At 39.9% G+C, this 27,269-nt stretch overlaps 1 protein-coding gene across 5 annotated transcripts in view; it reads right to left on the reverse strand.

Moving 5' to 3' along the window:
- Positions 1–423: 423 nt before the first annotated feature.
- The window catches only part of PIK3CB (phosphatidylinositol-4,5-bisphosphate 3-kinase catalytic subunit beta), a 293,706-nt gene continuing 266,860 nt past the window's right edge, over positions 424–27,269 (reverse strand). For all 5 annotated transcript variants that reach the window (XM_077130242.1, XM_077130240.1, XM_077130243.1 and 2 more), the window contains 5 exons: positions 10,294–10,461; positions 9,001–9,124; positions 3,640–3,785; positions 2,452–2,584; positions 424–1,891 (listed from right to left, as the gene is read on the reverse strand). In XM_077130242.1, coding sequence (XP_076986357.1) covers positions 1,754–1,891; positions 2,452–2,584; positions 3,640–3,785; positions 9,001–9,124; positions 10,294–10,461 — 709 coding nt within the window. In that variant the 3' untranslated portion in view covers positions 424–1,753. The remainder of the gene's footprint in view (positions 1,892–2,451; positions 2,585–3,639; positions 3,786–9,000; positions 9,125–10,293; positions 10,462–27,269) is intronic.

Here is a 27,269-nt window from a genome sequence, read left to right on the forward strand (position 1 = left end):
AGATAGAGACAGACAGTGGCCTGCTCTGAGCATCAACCTGACGGAAGAGAACTCCAACATGGCTCCAGTCTGGCTTTGGCATGGGTGATGTGTATTGAAGAGTCATTTTCCCAGACCTCAGGGTACCTCCTAAAGGCAGGGAAACCCCGATGAAGGTACCCCTTCTCCTCAGGCTCTTACAAAAGTCCAAAATGCTCCCCACACTGACTGGTAGGGCTGGAAAGACGGGCTTTCAGGAGAGAAGTCCTGGAAGAGGTCATGAGGACCAACTGAGGTTGGTATGTCATCTGATATGGTCATTTCTTGGAATCCCAAGTGTTGAGGTCTGAAGACCGATGCTGCCCATAAAAAAGAAGCCCACACACCCTCAAAACAACAGAAACTGGGACACCCATTTATTTGACTGAGACCATTACGAAGGACAACAAAATTAAACAATCTTTAATAAAATTCCTATAGAAAACTCAGTCACAGGGCAAACATTCAGTTCTTTTCCCATGTTATTGAGGACTGAGAGCTCCCAATATTCTTTGGAGAATAAGCAGTAGTTTTTCTGGATGTTGCCAGTACTCAGAACGATCATCCATCTATGCATTCAAACCAGTAGTTCTTATTGCACATATTAACACTGTTTGCCACCTAGCACCCTAAAGATATGGTACCTTAACAAATAAATTAAAGAATCCTGCATGGCATGAAACCATTTCAATCTGAATGAACAGCCTTAAAAATCACATTACTACAAGTTTTAATAAATACAGTAAGAATAACTGTCATTTTAATAAAATACGGGATTTTAGGTGCGGAATTTATTCTGTAAATAAAACGGTTTTTTTTTAATCTGCTTTCTTTCTTGGATCGATTTGCTCAAGTATTATGTTCTATGAAGCAAACTCATAGATATCATGTAAAAACTGTATTAATATGTGCCTCATTATAGAAGCAGTTGGAAGAATTTGATCACACAGTTAATGAACTGAAAAGTAACATAAGAAAAAGCTTTGCTTTTTGGAAAACTTCAGAACTCAGGCTGAAAAAAAAAAACCAAAGAAACATTTTTTTATATAGAACTCCCAATAGAAACTTTATAAATATATATGCAGCATATATTATATATCTAATATTTGCCTGACCAATAGATTTTCAGCAAGTATGGATGGAATGATGCTATCATGGAAGATAAAATATTAACAAAAGAATGAGCAAGTTTGCACAGATTTAAAATATATCTTTTGAAAAAGAATCATAATTTCAAATTATATCATAATTTTTAATTTACACAATGTAAAAGGGAAGAAAGATAGCTTTCTTTTAAGCCTTGTTTGGAAAGTAAGAATAACCACCAGCCTCAAGGCATGGATAAACTGGCTGAGTGATAACACTTGGTCACAATATTTAAAAGAAGTATTTACACCTTTCTGTAAAAGTACCAAACACACTTAAAAAAGAGAGAGAGAGAGAGAGAGGAAACGTCTCCAGTAGCATTCCTTGGCGTGCAAAGTCTGCAGGAAATGATTATCCATAACGTCGATAGTTTTCATTAAGAGTTCTGGTCAAGCATTCAAACAGCAAAGGTGGTCAGCAGGGATTGTTCAGATTAGATTCAGTGGGATGCCTTGTTCTTATTTTAATTCTGGGTTCCAGGATTTCATTCCCTTTATAACATCTCTGGCAGAATCATCTTCAATTTAGTGCAAGTGCAAAATGAAAACTAAATGAAACCAACAAACACATTAGGAGCAAAGGCTGATGGTTAAGATCTATAATCTTTCCGGACCGTGTGGGCCATCCAGTTCACTTTAGTAGTCCAGCTTTCCCTGAGCGCCTCATCAAACTTTTGCTTAAATTGTTTGAGTGCTTCTTCTTCACTCTTCCCTAAGGCAAGAGAGTCCTAAAAAAAGGAAGGGGGTGAAAAATCTGATTTTATGCATCCTTGGTAGTGATGTGTAAAGGTCAAAGTCTGCAGGAGAGGATGGGTCAATCCCCAGACACCCATATGTGGGTGGCACATACTTTTACTTAAATGCTGTTCGCAGGAGGGAAAATGAATACCAAACTTAGGTGATAGTAAGATCTCTGCCAAAGGCTTTCTGAATATGAAATGCATTTATATCTACTGCAAGATACCTACTCAGTCGCTTGCTGGTGCCATCCAAATCCAATGAAGCCCACCAAAACCCAGGCAAGTAAACCCCTGGCTGCTGAGTAGGAAGGTCGCTGCCCCACAGCAGCTATCTTTATACCCTTTCTACTGACAGGAAAATCATCAAAGCTACAAGTTCCTCTTTCAAAATTGCTCCTTCCTATAAATTCCCAGATTCCTTTCCTCTGGGCTAAGGATTATCTCAGCAGAAATAACTGTTCCACCCCCTCCGACATAGGAGTGAGACAGGCAGCTACAGCTCAGCCCCACACTCACAGAGTCCAACACACGAAGAAACGCGTGTGTACCTTGAGATACTGTATGTCCTTGACAGACGTGAGCTCGGGCAACCCCGCAGTCAGCATCAGTGCGAACAGAGTGATGAAGAGGTTCCCGTGCCGCCTCAGGATCAGGTAGGCGTCCTCGCAGCACTGGCGGAAGCTTCAGTTACGCAGCACATCACAAGGAGCACGGTGTTCGAAGAGAGACAGCACATTTCATAAGGGAAAATAAAGAGGGGCATACCTAAATTTTTTATTAAAAAGCTGGAAAAAGTCTACTGAGCTAAAGTTTATTTTTTATTTGAATTTCTGAGAAAACTGTTCCGTAAAATAATTCAGGCTCTCTAAAATCACACATAACATTTGTCAAAAACAGAACTAAATTGAAGTTCTAAGATAAAAGACAATATTACAATTCACTTACAATTTTTAATTCTATGAAGCCCAAGAAATGATTATAAAATAAGTAATAATCATAATTCATACTGATTTCTTAAGCATACTTCTAGATTCTGACTTTGTGGTCAGACTAGAGACTAATTTCTTTAATGATCCCCTGAACCAGTATCAATGCTTATGTATTGAGTCTCTCTGTCATCTTGCCTTCCCTTTGTCTCCTCTTTGAGATTCAATCCTATCCCCCTATCTTGCCCAGAATGGTGTACTTCTGCAGAAACCCAGGCAAAATTAAAAGTGTTAGCAGTAATCATTTGTTAAGCACATAATATGCACTGCCCACATCCTATCGCATAGCTCTAGTCATCATAACCCTGACATTTAACCATATTAATCATTTTAAGATGAAGAAACAAAGGCAAGAACACAAGTAATGTGCTTGGGAACATACAGCTACTGAGGAACCCATCAGAGATTAAAAGTCTGCCCTTGAGTCCTGACTCTCTTATTGTACTCCACACAGAATGACAGAAAATTGCCTGTCCCTCAGCATTTCACTGTCTTAAAAATTTCAGGGAGTTTCTGAAACAGGCAAAAGGTGGTATACTATTAGAATAAAACATAGTAACTGACCTCAACTTTCTAGTATTCGCAGTTTCTCCTACCTGAGCATTTCTGAACCAGCCCATGGATTTGACAGGCAAGTTCCTCCAAAAGTCTGCATTAGCAGATTTTATATATCTCCAGAAAATGCTAGTCCAGCTAATCAGACGATAAGGTGCTAGATGTATTTAGCCTTGACATAAGGATAATACTCACCGGCCAAACTTCTCTGTGTTTCCTGTTTTTCCTTGTTGAATGACATGAATGAAATCATAGGTAAGAATAAAAGGCACTCTCTCCCTTTTAATGCCGAATTTCGACTTGAAGTTTCCCAGAATATGTCCAAAGTCAATGTGAAAGAGCTAGAAGACAAGTGGAATTTAATTTCCCTCATTTTTCTGGTGAGTTCAAATAGAAAGGTCTGTAAGTTCTCAACAGTCCTAGACCCCAGTGCCCTCATGGCACCCCACCTCCTCTATGCCCCTTTTTCTCTTTCCACAGCCTACTGGGCCATGTTTCTAACATTTAAAGGCCTTTTACACTCAACAACAGCCTCAAAATTAAACTGTATATATGCAGTGGGATAGGGGATTCTATAAAAAGAAAAAATATGTCCAAATAATATGTGTCCGATTAAAAAAAAAGTCAAATAGTTCTACAAAATATGACGAAAATAAGAGTGCTCCCTTGTTCCACTAGCTCAATCACTTGGAATCTACTACTTAGATGCAACTTCTCCCCACTCTTAGCTATTTTTCCTAGTATTTGCCTCTACTTTCTAAATAACATGTTTTTACTATTAGGTCTTACTTCCTTATTTCAGACTACCATTCCTATTATAAAAGTAAGGATTTGCCACTTTTATGCAAATGTGATACCTTATGTCATAATTTCTAGTTAAATCAATATTCACTGCTTATATTGTTCAGTCTATGTCAATACATTTCAAAGCTAGGCCATTTGATGTATTATGATTAGTTTCCTTTTTGTTGTTGTTCATGTTTCTATTTTTTCTGGAGAAAATCACTTTCTTGGTTATTTTGCTTGATGGTTTAGTGTTCTATGTCTGTCTCATCAATTCTTCTTAAAGTCTCCTAAAGTTCTTACAATCATTTTTAAATTGTTTTCCACAAGGTCAGGCACTCTAACAGTTCCTATCAGAAGTGGCTGTTCCCTGCAGGGCCATCATATCTGTCACTCTTTCCTCATCTGGAGTTCCTGATTCCTAAGTACCACATCTTACCCTCCTTTGGCGTAGACTAGGGTTCTTCACCCTCAGCACTGCTGACATTTTGGGTCATGTAACTCTGTGTGTGTGTGTGTGGGGGGGGGTGTTGGGGAGTGGGACAGGCTCTCCTTTGCACTATAGGATATTTAGCACCACCAGTGGCACCCCCCACCCCCAGCTGTGGCAGCCACAACTGCCAAATGTCCCCTGGAGGGCAAAGGTATCCCAACTGAGAACCTCTGGTTTAGATCCTTGTTTTTGTAGCTGCTCTTATTCCGGGAGCCTCAAGAAAAGATGCAGAGGAGGTACAGCTTTTGAGACCTTGTATGTTTGAAAATATCTTGATTCCAAATTCTTACTTGGTATTTGGTTACAGAATTCTAGGTTAGAAATCATTTTTCCTCAAAATTAGGTGGACAAACTTTTATTATCTTCTAGTTTCCAGTGTTGCCACTGAGAAGCCAAGTGCTATTCTGATTCCCAAACCCTAATATGTGGCCTGTTGTGTCTCTGGAAACTTTCTAAGACCTTCTCTTCATGTCTGATGCACTGCAATTTCAAGGTGAAGGGTATTTTTTTCATTTACCAGACTTTTGTATTCTTTTGACTAGATATTCATAAATGTCAGTTCTGGGAGGGTTTATATATATATTATCTGCTTGTTAAGTTCCCTCCCTTCTTTTTCTCTATTACTTGCTTCTAGAACTCCTTTTTAGGCTAATGTTATACCTGAATTGTCATTTCTGAATCCTTTCTTCTGGTTCTTGTAGCTTATTTGGTTTTTCTTTTTAGGATATTAAGGAGCAATATAGCATGGTGCTTAGAAAACAGAATCCAAGCCAAATTGCCAGGATTTAAAACCTGGCATATCCATACTCTGTGCCTCAATTTCCTCACCTATAAAAGGGGATAGAACCACCTACTCCATAAGGTTATTCTGAGGATTGAAGGAGTTAATGCATATAAAACACTCAGAACTATGCTTGCCATGAGCTGAGCAAAGATTAGCTGTTCTTTAGTTTGCATTGCTTCTATCTTAATGTTTTATTTGTTCCTAATTTTTAACTGCCAAGAATTCTTACTATTTTCTGATTTAAAAAAACAATAGGGTGGGCCATGATGGCTCAGCAGGCAGAGTTCTCATCTGCCATGCCAGAGACCCAGGTTCGATTCCCGGTGCCTGCCCATACAAAAAAAGAATCCTGTTATTAGTTATGGATGCGATGTCTTCTTTTCTTGATTTTCTTAATCATTTGCTTACTGCAGTTACTATTTCTCCAGAGTTCTTTTTTCCCATCTTGCTTGTTTTGGTCTTTATCGTTAAGAAGTCTTCTCTGAAATGCTGGGTAATCCCCTAGCTGACCAATCACATTTAAAAATAAGGCACCAAAAGTTGAATGAAAATTTGTCTACATGAATGGCTTTGCTGATTGGGGATCCTCCTTGCAGAGTGAATGGGAAGAGAACCCAACTGTCAGGATCTTTTCACAGGGACCAATCAGATTCTCTTTAAAAGAATCATCTAGGGTGGGCCACAGTGGCTCAGCAGGCAAGAACGCTTGCCCGCCATGCCAGAGGACCCAGGTTCGCTTCCCGGTGCCTGCCCATGTAAAAAAAAAAAAAAAAAAAAAAAAAAGAATCATCTAGTCTCTTGCTGAGCGTGGGGATATACATCTGGCTGCCAGCATTCTTCAAGCAAAGCAAACAGACAGGACCACTCAGAATGCTGGCTTTCACTTCTCCCCATTTCTAATCTGGCGCTTTTCCTGTACTACATATCGGGTCCCTGTATCCTTGAGTCAGGACAATCAGTTTCTTCTGATTCCTGTGGTGGAAGAGGGAACTTGAGTATCCAACTGCTCCTTATATAAACCGTTGTCAGCTTCTCCCTCACATCCCTCCCCGTCAACAATTCCCGGTGCCTCTGACCTCAGGCTCCTCATATTGATATACCCTCTACTCAGGCTTCTCGTACTGGTGTACCCTCTACTCAGGCTTCTGTTTTCTCAGCTTTGCTAATCCTGCTTTCCATCATCCCCCAATCTGTTAATGTCTTTCACCTACTGTGGCTGCTTTTCCTTTTACCTTTATTCTTTTGGGTTTATACATTTCTTACTATCATCTGAGAAGGTATCAGGAAAGAGTGGAGAGAAACCTTTGTATTCAATCTGATCAACCAGAACCACCAGGGAATCCTTTTAAGTGTGCACACAAGGTTCAATTTCTGCCCTCAAATGGCCGAGTTTTGTTTTTTTTTTTTTTTCCTACATGGGCAGGCACTGGGAATCGAACCCGGGTCCTCGGGCATGGCAGACAAGCACTCTTACCTGCTGAGCCACCGTGGCCCGCCCAAAAGGCAGCGTTTAACAATGAAAGCGAAACAAAGGCTGACTGTTGGGTAGATTACTTTGTTGCTTATGGCCTAGGGACACTCTAAAAACCCAAATCAGAACCATCTACATCCCCCAGGAGGTTCAAAACTCTGGACCCCAACTAAAGAAAGAAATCACACAGTAACTCAAGAGAGATTTATTAGGTTATGTCTCTAGTGGCAGGGAATTCCAAGCATGGAGAAATTGAAAATTTACCCAAAAGACCTCATTTGTCTTTGCTTAAAATATTTTACAGACACATAGAAACTACTCTTGAAATTTGAAATTTCTCATTTGAAAACTAAAAGCTTCTCTATAAATAACCTGGCCTGACTTCGCTAGGTATCCCAAAGTCATATTATTCCCATTCCCTTTCTCTCTCTCCCAGGGATGATTAGATTTGAGGTTCTAAAAGAGGAAGCGGCTTGAGCAGGATTCATCTGAGCAGGATTCATCGTAACTTTTAAGCGCTGGTTATTGCTTTAGCTCCCTAGCTGCTAAAAGAGAAACCACACAAAGGACTGGCAACAATAGGGATTTACTGGCTCGCAGTTTCAGAGGCTAGAAGGCGCATTCCTCCAGGGGTTGGTATCTTTTGGCTGGTTAGCAACCTCTGGTGTTCCTTGGCTTTTCCAATACATGGCAATGAACATGGGGGCATCTTCTTCTTTCTCTTCCAGGTTCTGTTGATTTGTAGCTTCTGGCTCTGTGCAGTGGCATCTCTCCCTGTGTCCAATTTCCCTTGTTTAAAAGGGCTCCAGCCATGTTGGATTTAAGGCCCACTATCATTCAGTCTGGGCAGCCTTTAACTAGCAGTGTCTTCAAAGGTCCTCTTTACAAATGGGTTTACACAGAGGACAAGGGGCTGGGACTTAAATATATGTTGTTAGTGGGGGATATGATTCAATCCCCACAGTCATTTTATTTCTGTACATCCAGAACATCATGTGCTCCTTCTACTCACAGGTACACAGTGTCCCAAATATAATTTTTTAATAGTACATCTATTTAATTGTATTATGACTGTGAATGGAGGATCTGTGTCAATAACTTCATTCAGATAATTTTAAAATTATCTAAATATATCTGGTAAAATGGTGATTTAAAACTGGTTCAATCACAATTTTACAAGTTTATTATCAAGAGGGAAAACCCAACACTATTAAAAATAGCTAAAAAGGTACAAATCATAGTGAATGTTTCTGTAAGACTTACATAATGTTGTTACGTCTTACATCTGAATATAATGCAAAATTCTTAGTTATACTGAAATAGTTCTTTTGTCAGCGCATTGTACTCAATGGCACTCTAGGTCTGGAAGACTGACTATGGGTACCATTTCTTTCCTCAGCTGTGATTGCGCAATGCTAGCAAGCATACTTTGTATCTTTTCCAGAAGCACATTCCCTCTATAAACAACAACTTCCAGGCATGTAGCAGTTTTATGGTTTTCTTCTTCTTGTTTATGCAAACCAGCAGACTGAAAAGCATCTACAGATTCTTCCCTGGGTAAGGAGTCTATCAAAACATCAATGTTTTTTGTTGCCTGTACAATCACTGCTACAAAAAAAGCTGTGTATACTCTTTCATAAGATTAGCAGGCTGATCTTTGTTAACTGCCGTCTGAGTATTACTAAAAGAGGCAGGGGACCCCACTGCTGCAATACTGCAGTGCATTAAAAACTGATCTGCAAGAACATTCATGGTGTCTTACAGCCACATGAGCTAACCACAATTATTTTTTCAAGAATTTTTTAAACATTTAAATAAATGCTTACCATCTAACTTTAAGTAGTCAAACATATGCATATATGAAGAACTTGTTATATAAAATAAGGGATAGTAGGAAATTGAAGGAAAGACAGAAATATGAATCTGAGAATCACTGCCAAATCCGCCTGAGTTCTGCTACAGATCATCCCATACACAAATAACAGCATCATCGGGGCCCTTGGCAGACCCCAGGGAGCAGCTCACCTGACCAGTTTTCTTGACCATGATGTTGTCACTATGTCTGTCACCAATCCCAAGGACATAAGAAGCTACACAGTAGCCAGCACAGGACAGAGTAAACTCCTCAATAGCTCGGTCAAGGTCATCCCTAAACAAGAGAAAAAGAAGCAACAGATGCTTAGCCTCTGTGTACAGGGAGAACCAATCCACGTTTCCTTTCCTTTTTGACTGGGAGGGGAACTTCAGGACACAGCTGCCGAAATCCTCTGAGCAGGGCATTGGAGGCAGGATGGCCATCACAGGCGCGGGCAGAGACGGGTCGGCAGGCTGGCTTCAGAGACACCAGATAACTGCCCTGGCTATTCAAATGCCTGTGTTCGGGGGGGTCACGTTCTGATGGGGACGGGAGCAGACTCACGTGTGCAATAATTAGAGGAGACAGTGGGGGGGTGCTAGATGAATGCTGGGACCCCGAAACATATTTGCCAGTTTTTACCTAAGGCCAGAATTCCACATTTAAGAGTTAGGTATGCAGTTCCAACCATTTAAATCATTTACTTCAATTAGAAGTAAGGAATACAGATCCTTCAGAGACAAGGCCCTATGATCAAAATGCAGAAACTGATCTGCACATACAGGTCCTTGGATTTTGCCAATAGTAAAATTTGAGTATGACTTAGAAGTCTTTAGCCAAAAACATTTGCAGCACTTTTTTGACCCCAACTGTGAAATCCTTTTATTTTCTGCATATCAGTGATTTTCCAAAACTATGAGCATGAATAACGCAATTTTAAGCACTGTATTTTTTTAGTTGGGAGAAATCAGTCTACAAACTCGTTTACTTATATCAGATAAAAGTAATGTTATTCAAAACATGTTCATACAATGTGCATGACAACAGAAGCTGATACACTTAGACAAAAACTTCAATGTGTTATTTTTAAAATATTTAAATTCTGAGCAGGCAATGGTGGCTCAGTGGCAGAGAGTTCTTGCCTGCCGTGCTGGAGATCTGGGTTTGATTCCCGGTGCCTGCCCATGCCAGCAAAAAAAAACTTAAATTCTTAGATTGTAACTATTCAGGGCTCTGAAATTTGATCCAGAGAAAGTAGAGTTCAATACTAATAATCTATTAGTCTTTAGGCAGCCTATGTGTCATTTTCATTTAATCTGAAACAATGCATCATTTTGATTTAATCTGAAACGAAGCAATAACATAAACAACACTCTGACTTCCTCTAAAACACTGATGACCCCTAAGGAGAGAATAAATATTTCTTTGTTTGCTGAGAAAACTGATAAACAGCATTAACTAACCCAGAATTGTATCCTTTAAGCCAGTTCAGAAGGGCATCTTTGTTGAAGGCTGCTGCGGCCGCCACGTTGCTACTGTTGAGCTGAATATCGGCGATTGTTTCAGAGGTGCCCACCACCTCAATGAGGCCAGCGCGGTCTCCTGTTGCCAGGCAGCCATAAGGCAGCATCCTGAAAGGAAGAAAATTGGCATAAACAGTCATCTGTATATATTTTCCATTAAAAAAAAATTAGCGGGGTATGTTTTTTCTTTGTTTTTTTAAAAACAGTTTGTTATTATGGATACCTTTGTATTATGTATGATTGTCACGTGGAAACATGAGTTTTACTTTCTGTTAGAAAGTAAATCTTTTATTCAAGAATTGGAGTGATTTACCAGAATCCAATGTGTCAGCTAAATGTATAATTTACTATTTAGTTATTCTGGAGATACATTCTATCTTCTGGGATAGGTGGACAAAAACACAAAAGATAGAAGGGTGGGCCTTTGTTTTCACTCTAAGCTGGGGGAAGGGACTCACCGGCTGTGGAACACCTAACAGGTGCTGGGCAGCAGGTTAAGTACTTTATATATGTTATCCTGGTTAACGGCAACTCTATCCTTCCACTGCTCATGTCTACAACCTGAAGATCATCTTGACTCTTCTTTCTCTCTCATAGCCAACACTTAACTTTACCTCCAAAATGTACCCAGACCTCTACCCTTCCTGCTCAGTGCAAGCACCATCAACCCTTATGTCAATTATGCAACACTCCTAACTGGTCTCTCTGCTTACATAGCACAACCTGTTATGAATACAGCAGTAAACCCAGACTATTTAAAGGGTACCATAGTATGCCACTCCCCTGATCAAAGTTCTTCAGTGGTTTCCCACCTTAGAGGGAAAGCAAACATTCTTGTCATGCCACATAATTCAATCTGGTCTCCCTTCACCTCTCCTACTATCACTGCTTGCTCACTTTATAGAATAAACAACTTTAAGAACAAAATCTCTGTAAAGCAAATTTCCAAATTTACAAGTGAGGAATGTAAGTACTTGCCAAAAGTTGCGCATTTAATTAAGTGGTAGATGCAAGACTTAAAGTTAGGTCTGTGTGGCTCTAAAATTATCTTTTTAACCTAATACAGACTCCAGTCACAAACTATGTAACACAAGACTGCTTCTTGTATTAATAAAAATGAACAGAGAATACAGACTGTGCAACAGGACTGGATACAAAACTCAGAAATGGACAGCACAATACTACCTAACTGTAATGTAATTATGTTAAAACACTGAATGAAGCTGCATGTGAGAATGATAGAGGGAGGAGGGCTGGGGTCATAAATGAAATCAGAAAGAAAGATAGATGTTAAAGATCGAGATGGTATAATCTAGGAATGCCTAGAGTACAATGTACAATGTACAAATTTTAAAAATGTTTTTGCATGAGGAAGAACAAAGGAATGTCATTATTGCACGGTGCTGAAAATAGATGATAATTAATACTTTAAAATGTCACCTTATGTGTGAGACTAAAGCAAAAAATGTTTGTTACAAAATTTATATTTTGACTAGAGCATTTCCTAATATAACTCATGTAGATAGTTTGATTGAATGTCATAAGTACTTGGAATCTCAGGTAGGACATGAGATTTTGTTGGTTTGTTCAGAGTGATGCCCCGATGAATCCCAGAGTGATTTGATCAGTGACTGGAAAAGTATTTGCAAGCCCCCTTCAGGGAATGGTGAGAGTGGGGAGAAATTCAACTTCCCCAAGTTGAATTCTTGATATTCTCACAAGCAGTGTAGACAACCAAACCTATAGGCTGAGCCCCCAGTCTCGGGGTTTGTTCATATGAAACTTAAACCCACAAAGGATAGGTCAAGGCTACTTAAAATTTAGGCCTAAGAGTCACCCCCAAGAGAGCCTCTTTTGTTGCTCAGATGTGGCCTCTCTCTCCAGCCAACATGACGAGCAATCTCACCACCCTCCCCCTGTCTGCATGGGACATGACTCTCAGGGGTGTGGACCTTCCTGGCAACGTGGGACAGAGATCTTGGAATGAGTTGAGACTCAGCATCAAGGGACTGAGAAAAACCCTAGAATGAGCTGAGAATTAACAGCAAGGGATTGAGAGAACCTTTTCGACCAAAAGGGGGAAGAATAAAATGAGACTAAGTGTCAATGGCTGAGAGATTCCAAACAGAGTCAAGAGGTTATCCTGGAGGTTATTCTTATGCATTAAGTAGATATCACCCTGCTGTTCAAGATGTAGTGGAGAGGCTGGAGGGAACTGCCTGAAAATGTAGAGCTGTGTTCCAGTAGCCATGTTTCTTAATGATGGTTGAACAATGATATAGCTTTCACAATGAGACTCTGTGAATGTGAAAACCTTGTGTCTGATGCTCCTTTTAGCTACTATATCAACAGAAGAGTAGAACATATGGAATAAAAATAAATAATAGGGGGAACAAATGTTAAATTTAGTTTGAAATGCTAGTAGTAAATGAAAGTGAGGGGTAAGGAGTATGGTATGTATAATCTTTTGTTTCTCTATTATTGTTTTATTTCTTTTTCTATTGTCTTTTTATTTCTTTTTCTAAATCGATGCAACTGTTCTAAGAAATGATGAATATGCAACTATGTGATGATATTAAGAATTACTGATTGTATATGTAGAATGGAATGATATCTTAATGTTTTGTTAATTTTTTTTTAATTAATAAAAAAAGTTAAAAAAAAAATGAACAGAGAGCCTGATTTGGATGATGAGATGCTTCATGTTTTATAGCTCACAGTGACTGAATAAAGAGAAAAAAACGTAGTAGTAATGTGACAATGCCGGGTCTGCATGCTGACTTCTAATTTCCTTCATTGAAATCCTGACTCCGCAATTGGATTATAAACATCTTAGAGAAAGCAACTTTAACTGAGGACAGGTGGCTGAAAATATAAAAGGTGCTTTTGGTACTGGTTTGAAGGTATATGTACCCCAGAAAAGACTATGTTCTTTTAATCCATTCTTCTAGGGGCAGACCTATTGTGGGTGGGACCTTTTGGTTAGGCTATTTCAATTGAGATGAGATCCAGCCCATTTAAGGCAGGTCTTAATCCTTTCCTGGGGTCCTGTATGAAGAGGATAAAGACAGTGAGAGCTCAGAGAGAAACGCCTCAGGAGGAACAAGCAAGAACTGACAGGAGCTGAGGCAGAAAGCCTCTGAAACCAGAACCCAGGAGAGAAGGACCAGCAGACGTCACCACGTACCTTCCCATGTGAAAGAGGAACCCCAGACGCCAGCAGCCTTTCTCCAGAGAGGGTATCTTGCTTTTGATGCCTCAATTTAGATATTTTCATGGCCTTAGAACTGTAAATTTGTAAACTACTAAATTCCTATTGAAAAAGCACCCCATTTCTGGTATATTGCCATCTGGCAGCTTTAGCAAACTGAAACAGAATGGTAGTCTATCAGAAACATGAGACCTGATACTCTCATTGACTAAACATAGGAGTACCTACCACAACACATTATGAGAAAAAGAATATCGATTAAAATAATCCTTGTTAAATTCGTAAGTGGTATTTTGCTTTGATTTTTCCATATCTGATCCTAGTGAATTAGAAAATTTTTGTCTCTCTTTAGTGATTTGAAGAAGAGTTTCTTTAGTGAATTAGCTATTCCCATGCTTTGTGTATTTATTAGGAATTAAAACTTTTTTTTAGTGATTTATATGGGCTCTTTATGTATTAATATTATCCTTATGCCACTTTGGTTGCAAATACTCTCTGAAGTTTACTAAAAATTATATAATTACAGAAAGTCCATAATGGAATGTGATGTCTTGGAAGTTTCAAATAAGGTCAGGTGACTATAAAAAACACACTAGATAGAATTCATGGATTAATTCAATAAATGTTTGTTATGTGCCAAGTATTGTGTTAGATGTTGGAGATACAGAACTGAGAAAAAAGCAACCTTTGCTCCGCCAGAGCTTTCAGAACATGAATGTGAAATGTCCATGTGACACTTCCTTCCAGGTGAAGGAAAAATGCCATGAAAACATGTTGGGAATCAGGACAGAGCTCCCAGAGGAGGAGTGACAGCATGGCTTGGAGGATGTAAAAGGGGCAACATAAAAGTCAAGGCGAAGAGGAGAAACAGTATGTGCTGGACACACTGTACAGGACCCTGTCGACCCTGTAAAGACTTTTATCATCCTCCTAAAAAAACTGAGAAAGCCTTTAAAGTGTTTTATGAAAGAGAAAGAATGTATGTGTGTATGTGTGTGTTCTAGGAAGAGTGTCTGGGTGTGTTAGTATGTGTATCGATCAGATAAAGGAGGAGAGAGTTTTATTAATTAGTATCTAAAATTCTTTTCAAGTAGTGATTAAATTATTTATTGCCTCCTGAAGCACCTTCCTAGATCTAGCATAACAAAGCTGGGAGCAGAATCGTCAAACCCCATGTTGGCAGGCTGAAATACCAATAGTTTGCATTATACTTACATTAATTTATTCCCCCTTTTACAAATTTACCTCTTGATAAGAATGTAAGTTATGCAGCATGAATATTTTCACCAACACACCTCACTCTTATCATGACACAACACATGTGAAGCACTGACAGGCTAAAGTGCACTTTGGCTCACTTTCTTGCACTGACTCCCACTCCACTTGTAGCCAAACTGGGCAAAAATCCAACAACTTCCTCTTCAAAACCAAGCAATGATGAAAGCACTCAGTCTTGAGGATGGAATGCTTACAATGGGAAGGAAAAAACATCCTAGCCAGGGAAACAGTTTGACAGAAGTCAAGCTGGGGGCAAACTCTTGGAGTCCTGACCATCCTACCAGGGCCCTCTTTGCATTCAACATCTACATCTCTTATGAAGGCCATGACAAGAATTTCTGTAATGTTTACCTTCCTTTCTCAGAAACTCAGACCCAAGGAGTAATCTGTTACCTTTCACACTAAAACAAGAATTCAAAAATGAAATTCCACAATAGTGGGGATGTAAGCCCAATATCCCCACTCAAGAAAGGTATGTAGTTTGTAGTTCTTCTCTGGCTTGACTCTGACATGTCCAGTCCAAGTCTGGATGGTGAGTTAGTCCACTGTGTCCAAAGAAGGAGCTTTTAACACCTTTACCAAAAGCCTGCATTACTTACACCTTCCTTCCTCACTGCTCTAAGGCCACTGATACACCGTTCTTAAAGAATGTGTGTGTAGGTCTCTCTGAAAAGGGAAATAAGTCCTATTAGTGCAACTCAGATGTAAAGTCACAATGGAGACAAATGCTAAAAAACTGAAGTCATTTTCCGTAAAGCTACAGCCACTCTAATAAAAAAAAAACTGAAGTCATGTGAAGGGTGGGGAGGAGACAGTGAAACCCACCAAAGGCCAGAGCGTGGACGCCTACTGGGCCTGACAGAAAGGGGCTGCCTATTTATTTATGTGTTGGGTAAAGCCACATATTGATGGCTTTACCAAATGTTCTAATTTGGCATGAAAGATACCAAAAGGAATATTCTAAAATGTTACTGAACAATGAACAATATACATTTTCATTTATAACAAGCACTGTTAGAGGCACTAAAATAATCTGATGGTAGTAGTAATGTACAGCACCTGAAGATTTGGGATTAAACTTTAAAAAGTGTGTGCGATGTGACCTGATTTAACCTGAGCAGCTGGCCAAAGGAAAGCCAAACACAACAGGAACACTGGAGCTCATATATTTATAGAAACAGTAAAAAAAAAGTTTGGTGAGAACAGAGCATTAGTTTGAAAATGAACTAAATAGATTTAAAGACTTGCATTTTTTTTTTAAACATGGGGTCAGAGTACAAAAGTCAGTAAAGATTCAACTGAATGCAGGTTCCTTTTCCTAGTTAGATAGACAATGCTTCCCATCAGAGGTACACAAAGTTTATTTCCAGCATTCCCAAGTGCAGCTGCCACCTTTGCCTGAGGTCACAATGAACTTCACTTGATGTTAATCGTGCTTTACATTTGGATACAATAGATAAAATCAAAACCAAGAGAAAAGAACTTGGTGGGGTTTTCAGTTAGGCGGATGGAATTTAAAAAACCAGGACAAAGTATTTAAGCTAAACCTTTCATAAATAAACAAGACTCTTCATGAGGCAGACTAGCTAGGGAAGGAGGGAGGGGCGCTCACACCAAGTCCCCACACACCCAGCCCTCCTGCACTCAGGTCAGCACCTGAAAAGAATCAATGAGAAAGCAAAGCTCATCAATTCCTTATTAGCACAGTCCAAGGGGGAAGGGCCCCTCCAAGTCCTTACTATGCAAGGATCCTGGCCTCAGACTGCTTTTTCTCCTGGGGAAAGTGCCCACACTCACGCCCATCCCTTCAAGCATGAACTTTTGCTACACATTCAAGTTTTGAGCGGTGCACATGCAGAAGTCCTCGAGTTCTTTCCCCATAGCTGAGTCAAGAACCTTCAGGGCGTCAGCCCCTGGTCCAGGTGAGACCGGTCCAAGAATGTCAGCAGCTCTCCCACACGTAGCAGAGAATTCCCAGGGCTCTCCAGCATCCAGCCAAGAACCCCTAGGGTTCTCCCACATCTAGATTAAATTATTTGGCTGTACACATTGACCAGTCCTTGAATTCTTTCCCGAGACTGAGACAAAAACCCTCACGGTGCCAGGCCTTGGTTGAGGTCTCAATTTCTCCGAGAACTCCTGGGGTGGTCTGGTTTCAATCATATGGCTGATTCTCCTATTAGGAGAAGCAACCAGGGGTAACTTATGTGCTAATCTTTTAAATCACCAGTGAGCCTAAGTGTGAAGTTTCCCCCCATTTTTACCCAATCAGGTAAAAATATTTTCTTGGGGATTTATTTTTTAGGAAAATTCAGCAAATTTGCTGGAAAGGTCCAGATAGTATATATTTGTAGGTACTGAAGGCTATTGGATCAATACTTAACCACTGCAATTGTAGTAAAAGGACCACAGAAAATACATAAAGGGGTATGATGCTATTCCAATAAAACATGCAGCCCAGACACCTCAGGGTTTATGAATCTTGGCAGAATTGTTCTCATACTGAGCTATTATTACTCTTTCACCCAACACTCCACATGACCCATTCCTCTTATCAATGTATTTCTTAGCATTTCTTTAGAGTGGCTGACCAAAAACATTTGCTCCTATTCAAAATTACAAATTCTTTTTTTACATAGTCCTATTAGAACTCCTAATTTGGAGGCAAAAGACTGTTACCTATGGTGATATTACTGGGTCCTTTTTAGACTAAACAGAGTCTCCTTTGGTGCAATCACATCTACTAATCTCTTGAAAGAAACTATCACATCTACCATGAAAGAAACTATATCCAAAGCAAATTTCTTTTTGTACAAAAATAACATTGGAAATATTACCCTGGCAGAATCTAAGAATGGAAAATGTTTACTTTAAAGAAAAAAAATTAATGGCAAATTACACATTTGGGCCACCAAAACACCTTGATAAATAGTATTGGGCATGTTTAATCATAATTGCTTTCTGAGTTAGAAAAGGTGGCAAAATAACAGAATATCAACCTTAGAGTCTCACACCTGGATCTAAACCTGGCCCCACAACTAGTATTTTTGTAACCTTTGGCAATTACTAAAATTATTTTGAAACTTAGTTTTCTCCTCTATTAGAAAGGAATAACACCCATTTTCGTGTTTCAGAACCAAACAAATAAAAGAAACAACACAAACTCAAAGAATTGTAAGGATTACATAACACGACATATATGAAGAACCTAACACAATCCCTGGTTCAGTCAATAAATAACAGCTGTTTTAAGTTAATACTTAAAATATATTTACGTATGTTTAATAGCGATCAGAGCATAAGTTAAAAAAATAAATTGATGAGGGACAGGAGTCAAGATGGCAAAGTAGGGAGTCCTAGGATTCAGTCCTGTCTCCAGGGCAACTAATAAAGAGCCAGGGACTGTCTGAAACAATTGTTTGATGGGCTCTGGAGATCAGAAGCACATCATACACCAACAGGAATGTGTAGGAAAAAGAGGCTGATAAACTGTAGTGAAAAGCTGTGAGTAGATCCCCCCCATGTTGTGGAAGCTGGTGCCCATCCCCCACGACAGGCTGGCTCGGCCGCCTGAAAAAAACCCGAAGCACTCTCTGCTAGGATCAGAGGAGTGGGAATTGGCCAGGCACCCATTGCGGCTGATGTTTAGTGAATTTGGACTGCAGGATACCAGCTTTCAGCACAGATAAATCTAGAACTCACCCAAGAAAAAAGAACACTGCAGGTGCTGTTTTGACCGGCTCCCAGCAGGGAAGGAAGCAGGCTGGACAGAGAGACACAGTGGCTTATCAAGGTTGCAGATATCAGTTTGCAGAAGGACAGCTCTTCTCCAAGAAAAGGGGGAGACAGGGCTGGGCACTGACTCTGGCTCAGCTGGTGAATCCAGGGCGCTGGACTCCAGCTTAGAGAATAGCTGCATTTTAAAAACAGGCCATTGAAGAAAGCAATTGGTAGCCTCTGTTTCAGTCCTTCCCCTGATAGGGGCAGAAGATGGGCTGGCTGAGATGAACAGTAACCTTTCAGACAATGGAGACAGAGTGCTGAAGGGTGACTCTCCCCAAGAAAATGGGGAAACTGCACAGATTGCAGCTGTTTAGAGAATTCAGATACCAGGGACTGGGATCTCAATAATAGTTTCATTCTGTAAAAAGCAGTTGGCAACGAAATGGGCTTTGGTGAAGATGGCAGAATAGGTTAAGCTGGTTCACCCATGCTCCAAGGAACAACTAGAGAAGTGACAGAAAATCGACCAGGACAGCAGTTCCAGGGTGTGAATGATGTGAGAGGGTCTTCTACATGATACAGTGAGGTCATGATTGAAAGAGCTGAGGAACTGGGACGCAGAGAACGGGCTGAGTGAGCTCAGTCAGGACAGCACTAGGGACAAGACACTGTGCCCACGAGTGTTGTGCCCGCAGCTAGCTTGCAATATCAGCCCCTTCAGCTCCACAGCCTGGAGCTCCCTAGGGGAACCCAGAAGCCATTAAATTTGCTTTCTCTACCCAAAGAGACCATCCAGATAGTACAAAAAGCATTCAGAGGACAACAGCCCTGAGGAGTGCATGAATGGAGAGGTGTGGACAAGGAAGCAAACCATGCTGTATCCCACATGCCTGTGCCTCATTGAGGCATGCCATGTGCCCTCACGCCCCACCCCTGTGACCTGCCTGCATGCTGTGCCCCACCCCACCCCTCGCCTCCGCTCTGCACACTGCACCATGATTGATCAGCAGGCATTTCCAGGTAACCTGTGGACAGGTACAGCTGACATACCCAGTCCCACAGTCCAAGGTTATTCCAAGCCAGAGTCAGGGGGCCATCAGACCCATCAGGCCCCCAAGTGGAATCACTGCTGAGGTACATACCACCCACCTCCGCCCCAGAATTGGTGGCTTTCAGCACACATGGAACCAGAGGAACTCAGCCATGTCAGAGAAAGCCAGGATTGGACATGGAGTTATCCAGGAAGGACCTGTGGAAAATCCTCATGTCTAATGGGCATGATCCAAGGCTACTACATAGAAAGCCAAAGAGAGTGCTGTGGGACATGTATAAACAGACCTGGTGCCAGTCTGGACTGGGGGGTTTAGAGAAGGGACACACTGGAGGAAAAATAACTTCAGAGGCAAAACCACAGAGGCTGAGGTCTGAACTCAAGAAGCCTCAGGCCAGGAGAGTGGACCCACCCAAGCCCGTGGAGAGGGTGAGCTTGCCCCAAAGGCAGAGGATGGGCCTTCCACCTCATTGCAGTGGAAGAGTCATGCTGCCTCAGGCCTTGGAAAAGTAAGCACCTTGGGGTTTGGGGAGAGCGTAAACTGCCACCACATGGAGGGGTTGAGCGTGTGCCCCAGAGATGGCAGAGTCCAGGTGTGGCCCCGATGCTTGAAGAGGGTGGAGCCGAGAAAAAGGTGGTCTCCCCAATGTTCCCCAAGGTTGTATTCAGAGAAAGGCAAGTCACTGCACAGGCCCTAGGAAAGGGTGGGACCGCTGCTTTCTAAAGCCCCAAAGATAAATGATTCTCAGACTTTGAAATCTAATGGACTTTGTCCTGCAGGTTTTCGAGATTGCTTGGGTCCAGTGACCCCTGTGTTCCCTCCTCCTTATGGAAATGGTTATATGTATCCCATGACTGTTCCTCCTTTGTATGTTGGCAGCAAATAACTTGTTATGAGTTTTCAAAGACCAGAGACAGAGGAGAATTTGCCTGAGCAAAGAACATGCTTGTACCTAACTTTGAAGAGATTTTGTACTGGTTTTAACCGGTATTGCTGAGAGAGAAATGCTGAATGTCATCGAATTTCTTGAACCAAGGTATCTTTCCCTGGATGCCTTAAATTGGACATTTCTATAGACTTGTTTTAATTGGGACATTTTCTCAACCTTAGTACTGTAAACTAGCAACTTATTAAATTCCCCTTTTTAAAAGCCATTCCGTTTCTGGTACATTGCATTCTGGCAGCTAGCAAACTAAAACAATATGTAAGTATGAAATAAATAAAAGCATCTCACACAACCAGGGTCAATGCAAGAGTTCAAAATCCATAAGGCAGGACACAAGCCTGGCATCTGCAATGAAGATCTTCAATGAACTCCAGAGGAGAGGCTAGATGGCTGAATAAAAAGTGATAATTCTCTCTTTTCCCTTAAAAGTCTCAACTGATTGGATTAAATCCAGCTGACTGGATTCTCCCATTGCAGAATACACACCCTTAGTGGACTAGATGCAATCAGCCACAGATGTGATCAACTGGCTGCTGATTTAATAAACCAATCTTCTGGTTTCTTAACTAGCCATGAAATATTCTTTATGTATTGGTTAAGCCAATGGTTGTACGGCTAGACAACTGGGCACCATCACCTGGCAAGCTGACACCTGAACCTAACATCACAGCTTACAAACTGCCTTAACAACTTGGCAAGCTATACACATCACCATAAGCAAACTTAATAGAAGACAATAATAGACATATGTTTTGCCTAACAATACTCAACTGTTATGCATACAAGCAGAAACAAACTAAATCTCTCCAGAGTAGGGTACAAGTCCTTAGGTAACATTCACTCTTAAACTTGATATTGTATAACTTAAATACTAAAACAGATTTTGGTACTGAGAGTGGGGTGCTGTGCTTTGCAAATACCAAACATGTTGGAACAGCTTTTTGCATAGATAAGGGTAAAGTTCTGGAAGAATTGTGATAGACTTGATAGAGAAGACCTAGATTGTTTTGAAGAGACTGTTGTTAGAAATATGGACTCTAAAGATACTTCCAATGAGGCCTTAGACGAAAATTATCTGTTATTTGCCAACTGGAAGAAAAGTGGCCTTCATTTTGAAATGGCAGACAATTTGGCAAAATTGACAACTGCTATTGTATGGAAGGTAGACTTTTAAAATGATGATCTGGAATAGTTAGCTGAACAGAGTTCCAAAAGATATGTGGAAAATGCAGCCTGGCTGCACCTTGCAGCTTATAGTGAAATGTGACAGGAAGGAGATAAGCTGAGAACTAAACTCTTGGGTACAAAGAAACCAGAAACTGATGGTCTGAAAAATTTGGGGCTTCTAGAAAACCAGATCACAGCAGCTGGTGCACCACGTGAGGAATTAATCAAACATGGAACCAGCCAGCTAAGTCAAGACAGGCCAGGATGGGAGCTGGATTTATCCAGAAAGGATTTGTGGAAAGTCCTATTGTCTGATGACTTTGATCCATGTATTCTACATAGGAAACCAATAAAATTTTTTTTGTGTTTGAGATCTGTATAAATGGAACCACTGCCAGTCTGGACTGAAACAGACAGAAATGAGACAGATTGAAGGAAAAATTACTTCAAAGTCAAAATCATGGAAGGTAAAGCCTAGAGCCAGGAAATCTTGGGCCAAGACAGTAGCTTCACCCATGCACACAGAAAGGGTAAGTTTTCCCTGAAGGCAGAACATGGGCCTTCCGCCTCGATGTGCAGGAATAATCTTGGTGCCCCAGGCCTAAGTGGGAGAGGGGCATACACCTTGGTGACTGGGGAAAGCCTCCCTGCCACCTCACTGTTCCAAAAGGGCTGGGCACATGCTCTAGATGTGGAAGAGAGTCCGAGTGCTGCCCTAATGCTTGGAAAGGCTGGACCCAAGAAAAAGGTGGTTTCCCCAAAGTTGCAAAAACCCTCACCCCAGTGTTTGGAGAGAAAATGGCCAGTGCGTAAGCCCTTGGAAAGGGTGGGGCTGCTGCTACCCCAAGTCCTGAGGATGATAAATGACTCTCAGACTTTGAAATCTAATTGAGTTTGCCCTGCAGGTTTTCAGAACTGTTTGTGTCCGGTGATCCCTGTTTTCCTTTCTATTTATCCCTATGGAAATGGAATGTTTATTCTATGAGTGTTTCTTCTTTGTATACTGTATACTTTGTTCTCAGTTTCACGGATCCACAGCCAGAAAAGAAATTTTGCTTTAGGGTAGACTATGTCTATAACTGATTTTCATTAAGATTTTGTACTGTTTTTTACTTCGTATTGTATTTGCATTGTTACTGAAATGTTTTAAGACTTTTGTGATATTGTGATGGAAAATGCTGGTTTGAAACTGCTATGTAACCCAAAAAAAGTCATGATCTTCTAAGCCGGATCCAGTCTTGTGGGGGCAGGCATGTTCTTTTAATTTGAATCCAATATAGCAGGATTGGACCTCTTGATTAGGTTGTTTTCATGGACATGTGAAACATTCAATTGTGGGTGTGACCTTTTCATTACACGGAGCTGTGACTCCACCCATTCAAGGGTGGAGTTTACTAGAGTCCTTAAAAGAGCAGACAGACATTTGGAGATGCAGTAGAAAATGCCAGGAAGGACTCACAGTATTTGCAAGAGCCACCTGAAACCGGAAACCAGGAGAGGAGCCCAGCCAATGTTTCCATGTGCTTCCCATGAGATGCTAAATAAGCCAGAACCCAGAGTTTTGTCCCAGAGAAGCTAAGTAAGAGCCCACAGATGCTTAGAGAGGAAACCACTAGAATCAGAACAAAGCAATGAACAGGAGCAAGGACCTCAGACACCAGCCATGCGCCTTCCCAGCTGACACAGAAATCCTAGACAACATTCAACCTTTCTTCGGAATCAAGGTATCTGTTTATGGATGCCTTAATTTGGACATTTTTAAGGCCTTAGACTGTAAAACTGTAACTTAATAAATTCCTTTCATAAAAGCCTTTCCATTTCTAGTATATTGCATTCCAGCAGCCTGAACAAACAAAAACACAAACTGAATCCAAGAACACACTGAAAGAATTATACACCATGACCAAGTGGGTTTTATCTCATGTATGAAAGGGTGTTTCAACGCAAGAAAATGAAGAACTAGAGGAACCTAGAGGAACTAGAGAAAGAAGAGCTAAGTAAACCCAAAGCAAGCAGAATAAAGGAAATAACAATGTAAGAGCAGAAATAAATGAAACAGAATAAAATAACAATAGAGTCAAGTATATTAAAAGTTTGTTTTTTTGAAATTATAAATAAAATTGGAAAATCTTTACATAAAAAGAAAAAAATGAAGATGTAGATAACCAAAATCAGAAATGAAATGGGGAACGTTACTAATAATCCCATAGAAATAAAAATAAGCATAATATGACAATATGGACAATTGTATGCTAAAAAATTAACTAAACTAAATGAAATGGAGAAGCCTTAGAAAGATAAAAGCTATGAACTGACCCAAGAAGAAATTATAACTAGATGTATAATAAGAGATAGAATAAGTATTTGAAAACTGTCCAAAAAGAAAAGCCCATAACCAGATATTTAAAGAATTAATACTTATAGTTCGCAAATTCTTTCACAAATTAGAATAAGAAAAAATTTATCCCAACTCATTCTATAAGGCAACCTTGATACTAAAATCAGACAAAGATGACACAAGAAAAGACCATTACAGACCAACATCCCTTCTGAATACAGAGGTAAATGTCCTCAACAAGATGCAAAAACAAACCAATCCACCAGTACATTGAAAGGATTATAAAACTTCAATTCCCAGTGCCTGCTCATGCAGAAGAAAAAAGGATTATACTCCATGAACAAGTGGGATTTATCCCAGAAATGCAAGATTGGTTCAACATACAAAACTCAATGAAATACACCAAAATTCTATTAAAAAAAAAGAACCTTTAAAATCCCCATTAATTAAAAGGAAGTAAATAAAAAGAAAGTGGTAGAGAAAAATTATGAAATAGCAAATAAAAAATAATGTAGTAGAAATAAGTCTTAACATATAGTAACTTCAATAAACAAAAATTAATTAAAAGTTCCTAATAAGGTACTTTTAGACTAGAGTAAGCCATTCCCCACAAAAAAAACCCCATATATATGTTGTTTCCATACCAAATTAAACAAAAAGTTTGAAAATAAACAATAACCAAAAAAAAACAAAGCTGGTAAAGCAATAATTTGAGCCAGAAGAAACTCTCTAAAACAAAAAGTATTAAGGATGAAGAGGACTATTTCATAACAATAAAAAGTAGAATAGAAGCTATAACAAACCTAAATTCATATCCATTTATAAACATAATATCCAAATAAAGAAAAATTACTAAAATTACCAGAAGAAATTGAGAAATGTTACAATAGAATTTTTTAAAATACTGCTGAAGTGACAAATCAAATAGGTAAAAATTTAATGAGAATATTAAATAAACTTAAAGCTATTAATTGCAGCGTCTAGAATCTTTTCAATCACATGTGGGATACTTAAAACTCAATATATTCTAAATCATAAAGAAATTCAAGACATTATTATAAAACCACATAATGTGACAATACAATAAAATCAGAAATCATAGAAAAGGCCAAATAATCTATGTATTTGGTAGTTAAACTCCATTGTGCAAAGTTTGAGTCAAAGAAATTAAAACGGAAATTATGAAACATATAGAACGGAATTTTATTTAGTTTGATAAATCTAAAAGAATATAAATATGTCATGTCAAAATTTGTGAGATGAGTGATGCCCCGATGAATCCCAGAGTGATTTTATCAGTGAGTGGAAAAGTATTTGCAAAGTCCTTGTGTTAGTTAGATTCAGTTGTCAACTTGGCCAGGTGAGCATACCTAATCTTGTTGCTGCAGACATAAGCCAATGGTACGTGAACCTCATCTGTTGCCAATTACATCTGCAGTCAGCTAGGAGGTGTCTGCTGCAATGAGTGACGTTTGACTTAATTGGCTGGTGCTTAAATGAGAGATCACAACGTAGCACAGCTAAGCAGCTCAGCATTCCTCATCTCAGCACTAGCAGCTCAGCCCAGGCCTTTGGAGATGGAGAAAGAAGTCACCCCGGGGAAAGTTGTTGGAACCGAGGGGCCTGGAGAGAAGACCAGCAGAGACCATCTTGTGCCTTCCACATAAGAAAGAACCTCAGTGGAAAGTTAGCTGCCTTTCCTCTGAAGAACCAACAAAATAAATCCCCTTTTATTAAAAGCCAATCCATCTCTGGTGTGTTGCATGCCGGCAGCTAGCAAACTAGAACAGTCCCCTTCGAGGAATGGTGAGAACGGGGGAAAATTCAACTTCCTTAAGTTGAATTCTTGATATTCTCACAAGCAGCATACTTTATATGTGAGACTAAAGCAAAAAATGTTTAATTGGTACAAAATTTATATTTTGACTAGTGTATTTCCTAATATAACTTATGTAGATAGCTTGATTGAACACCATAAGTACTTAGAATCTTGGGTAGGACGTGAGATTTTGTTGGTTTGTCCAGAGTGATGCCCCAATGAATCCCAAAGTGATTCGATCAGTGAGTGGAAAAGTATTTGCAAAGTCCTCTTTGGGGAATGATGAGAACGGGGAGAAATGCAACTTCCCCAAGTTGAATTCTTGATATTCTCACAAGCAGTATGGACAACCAAAGCTACAGGCTGAGCCCCCAGTCTTGGGGTTTATTCACATGAAACTTAACCCCACAAAGGATAGGTCAAGCCTACTTAAAATTAGGCCTAAGAGTCACCCCCAAGAGAACCTCTTTTGTTGCTCAGATGTGGCCGCTCTCTCCAGCCAACACAACAAGCAAACTCACCACCCTCCCCCTGTCTACGTGGGACATGACTCCCAGGGGTATGGACCTTCCTGGTAACGTGGGACAGAAATCCTGGAATGAGCTGAGACTCAGCATCAAGGGACTGAGAAAAACCCTAGAATGAGCTGAGACTCAGCAACAAGGGATTGAGAAAACCTTCTAGACCAAAAGGGGAAGAGTGAAATGAGACAAAGTGTCAATGGCTGAGAGATTCCAAACAGAGTCGAGAGGTTATCCTGGAGGTTATTCTTATGCATTAAGTAGATATCACCTTGTTATCCAAGATGTAATGGAGGGGCTGGAGGGAACTGCCTGCAAATGTAGAGCTGTGTTCCAGTAGTCATGTTTCTTGATGATGATTGAATGATATAGCTTTCACAATGTGACTGTGTGATTATAAAAACCTTGTGTCTGATGCTCCTTTTATCTATCTTGTCAACAGACGAGTAGAACATACGGAATAAAAATAAATAATAGGGGGAACAAACGTTAAAATAAATTTAGTTTGAAATGCTAGTGTTCAATGAAAGGGAGGGGTGAAGGGGTATGGTATGTATAGTCTTTTTTTTCTGTTTTCGTGTTCTTTTTCTGTTGTGTTTTTATTTCTTTTTCTAAATTGATGCAAATGTTCTAAGAAATGATCATGATGAATATGCAGCTATGTGATGATATTGTGAATTACTGATTATATATGTAGAACGGAATGATCATATGTTAAGAATGTTTTTGTTTGTTTGTTAAATTTTTTTTAATTAATAAAAAAAACTTGTGAGATATAACTAAAGGAGTACTAAGAGGAAATTTATGGTTTTAATTGTACACATGAGAAAAGAATGGAACTTAATGTACAATGTGTCCTCT

The sequence above is a fragment of the Tamandua tetradactyla genome, chromosome 15 (genome assembly GCF_023851605.1).
Source record: "Tamandua tetradactyla isolate mTamTet1 chromosome 15, mTamTet1.pri, whole genome shotgun sequence".
NCBI classification, from domain to species: Eukaryota; Metazoa; Chordata; class Mammalia; order Pilosa; family Myrmecophagidae; genus Tamandua; species Tamandua tetradactyla.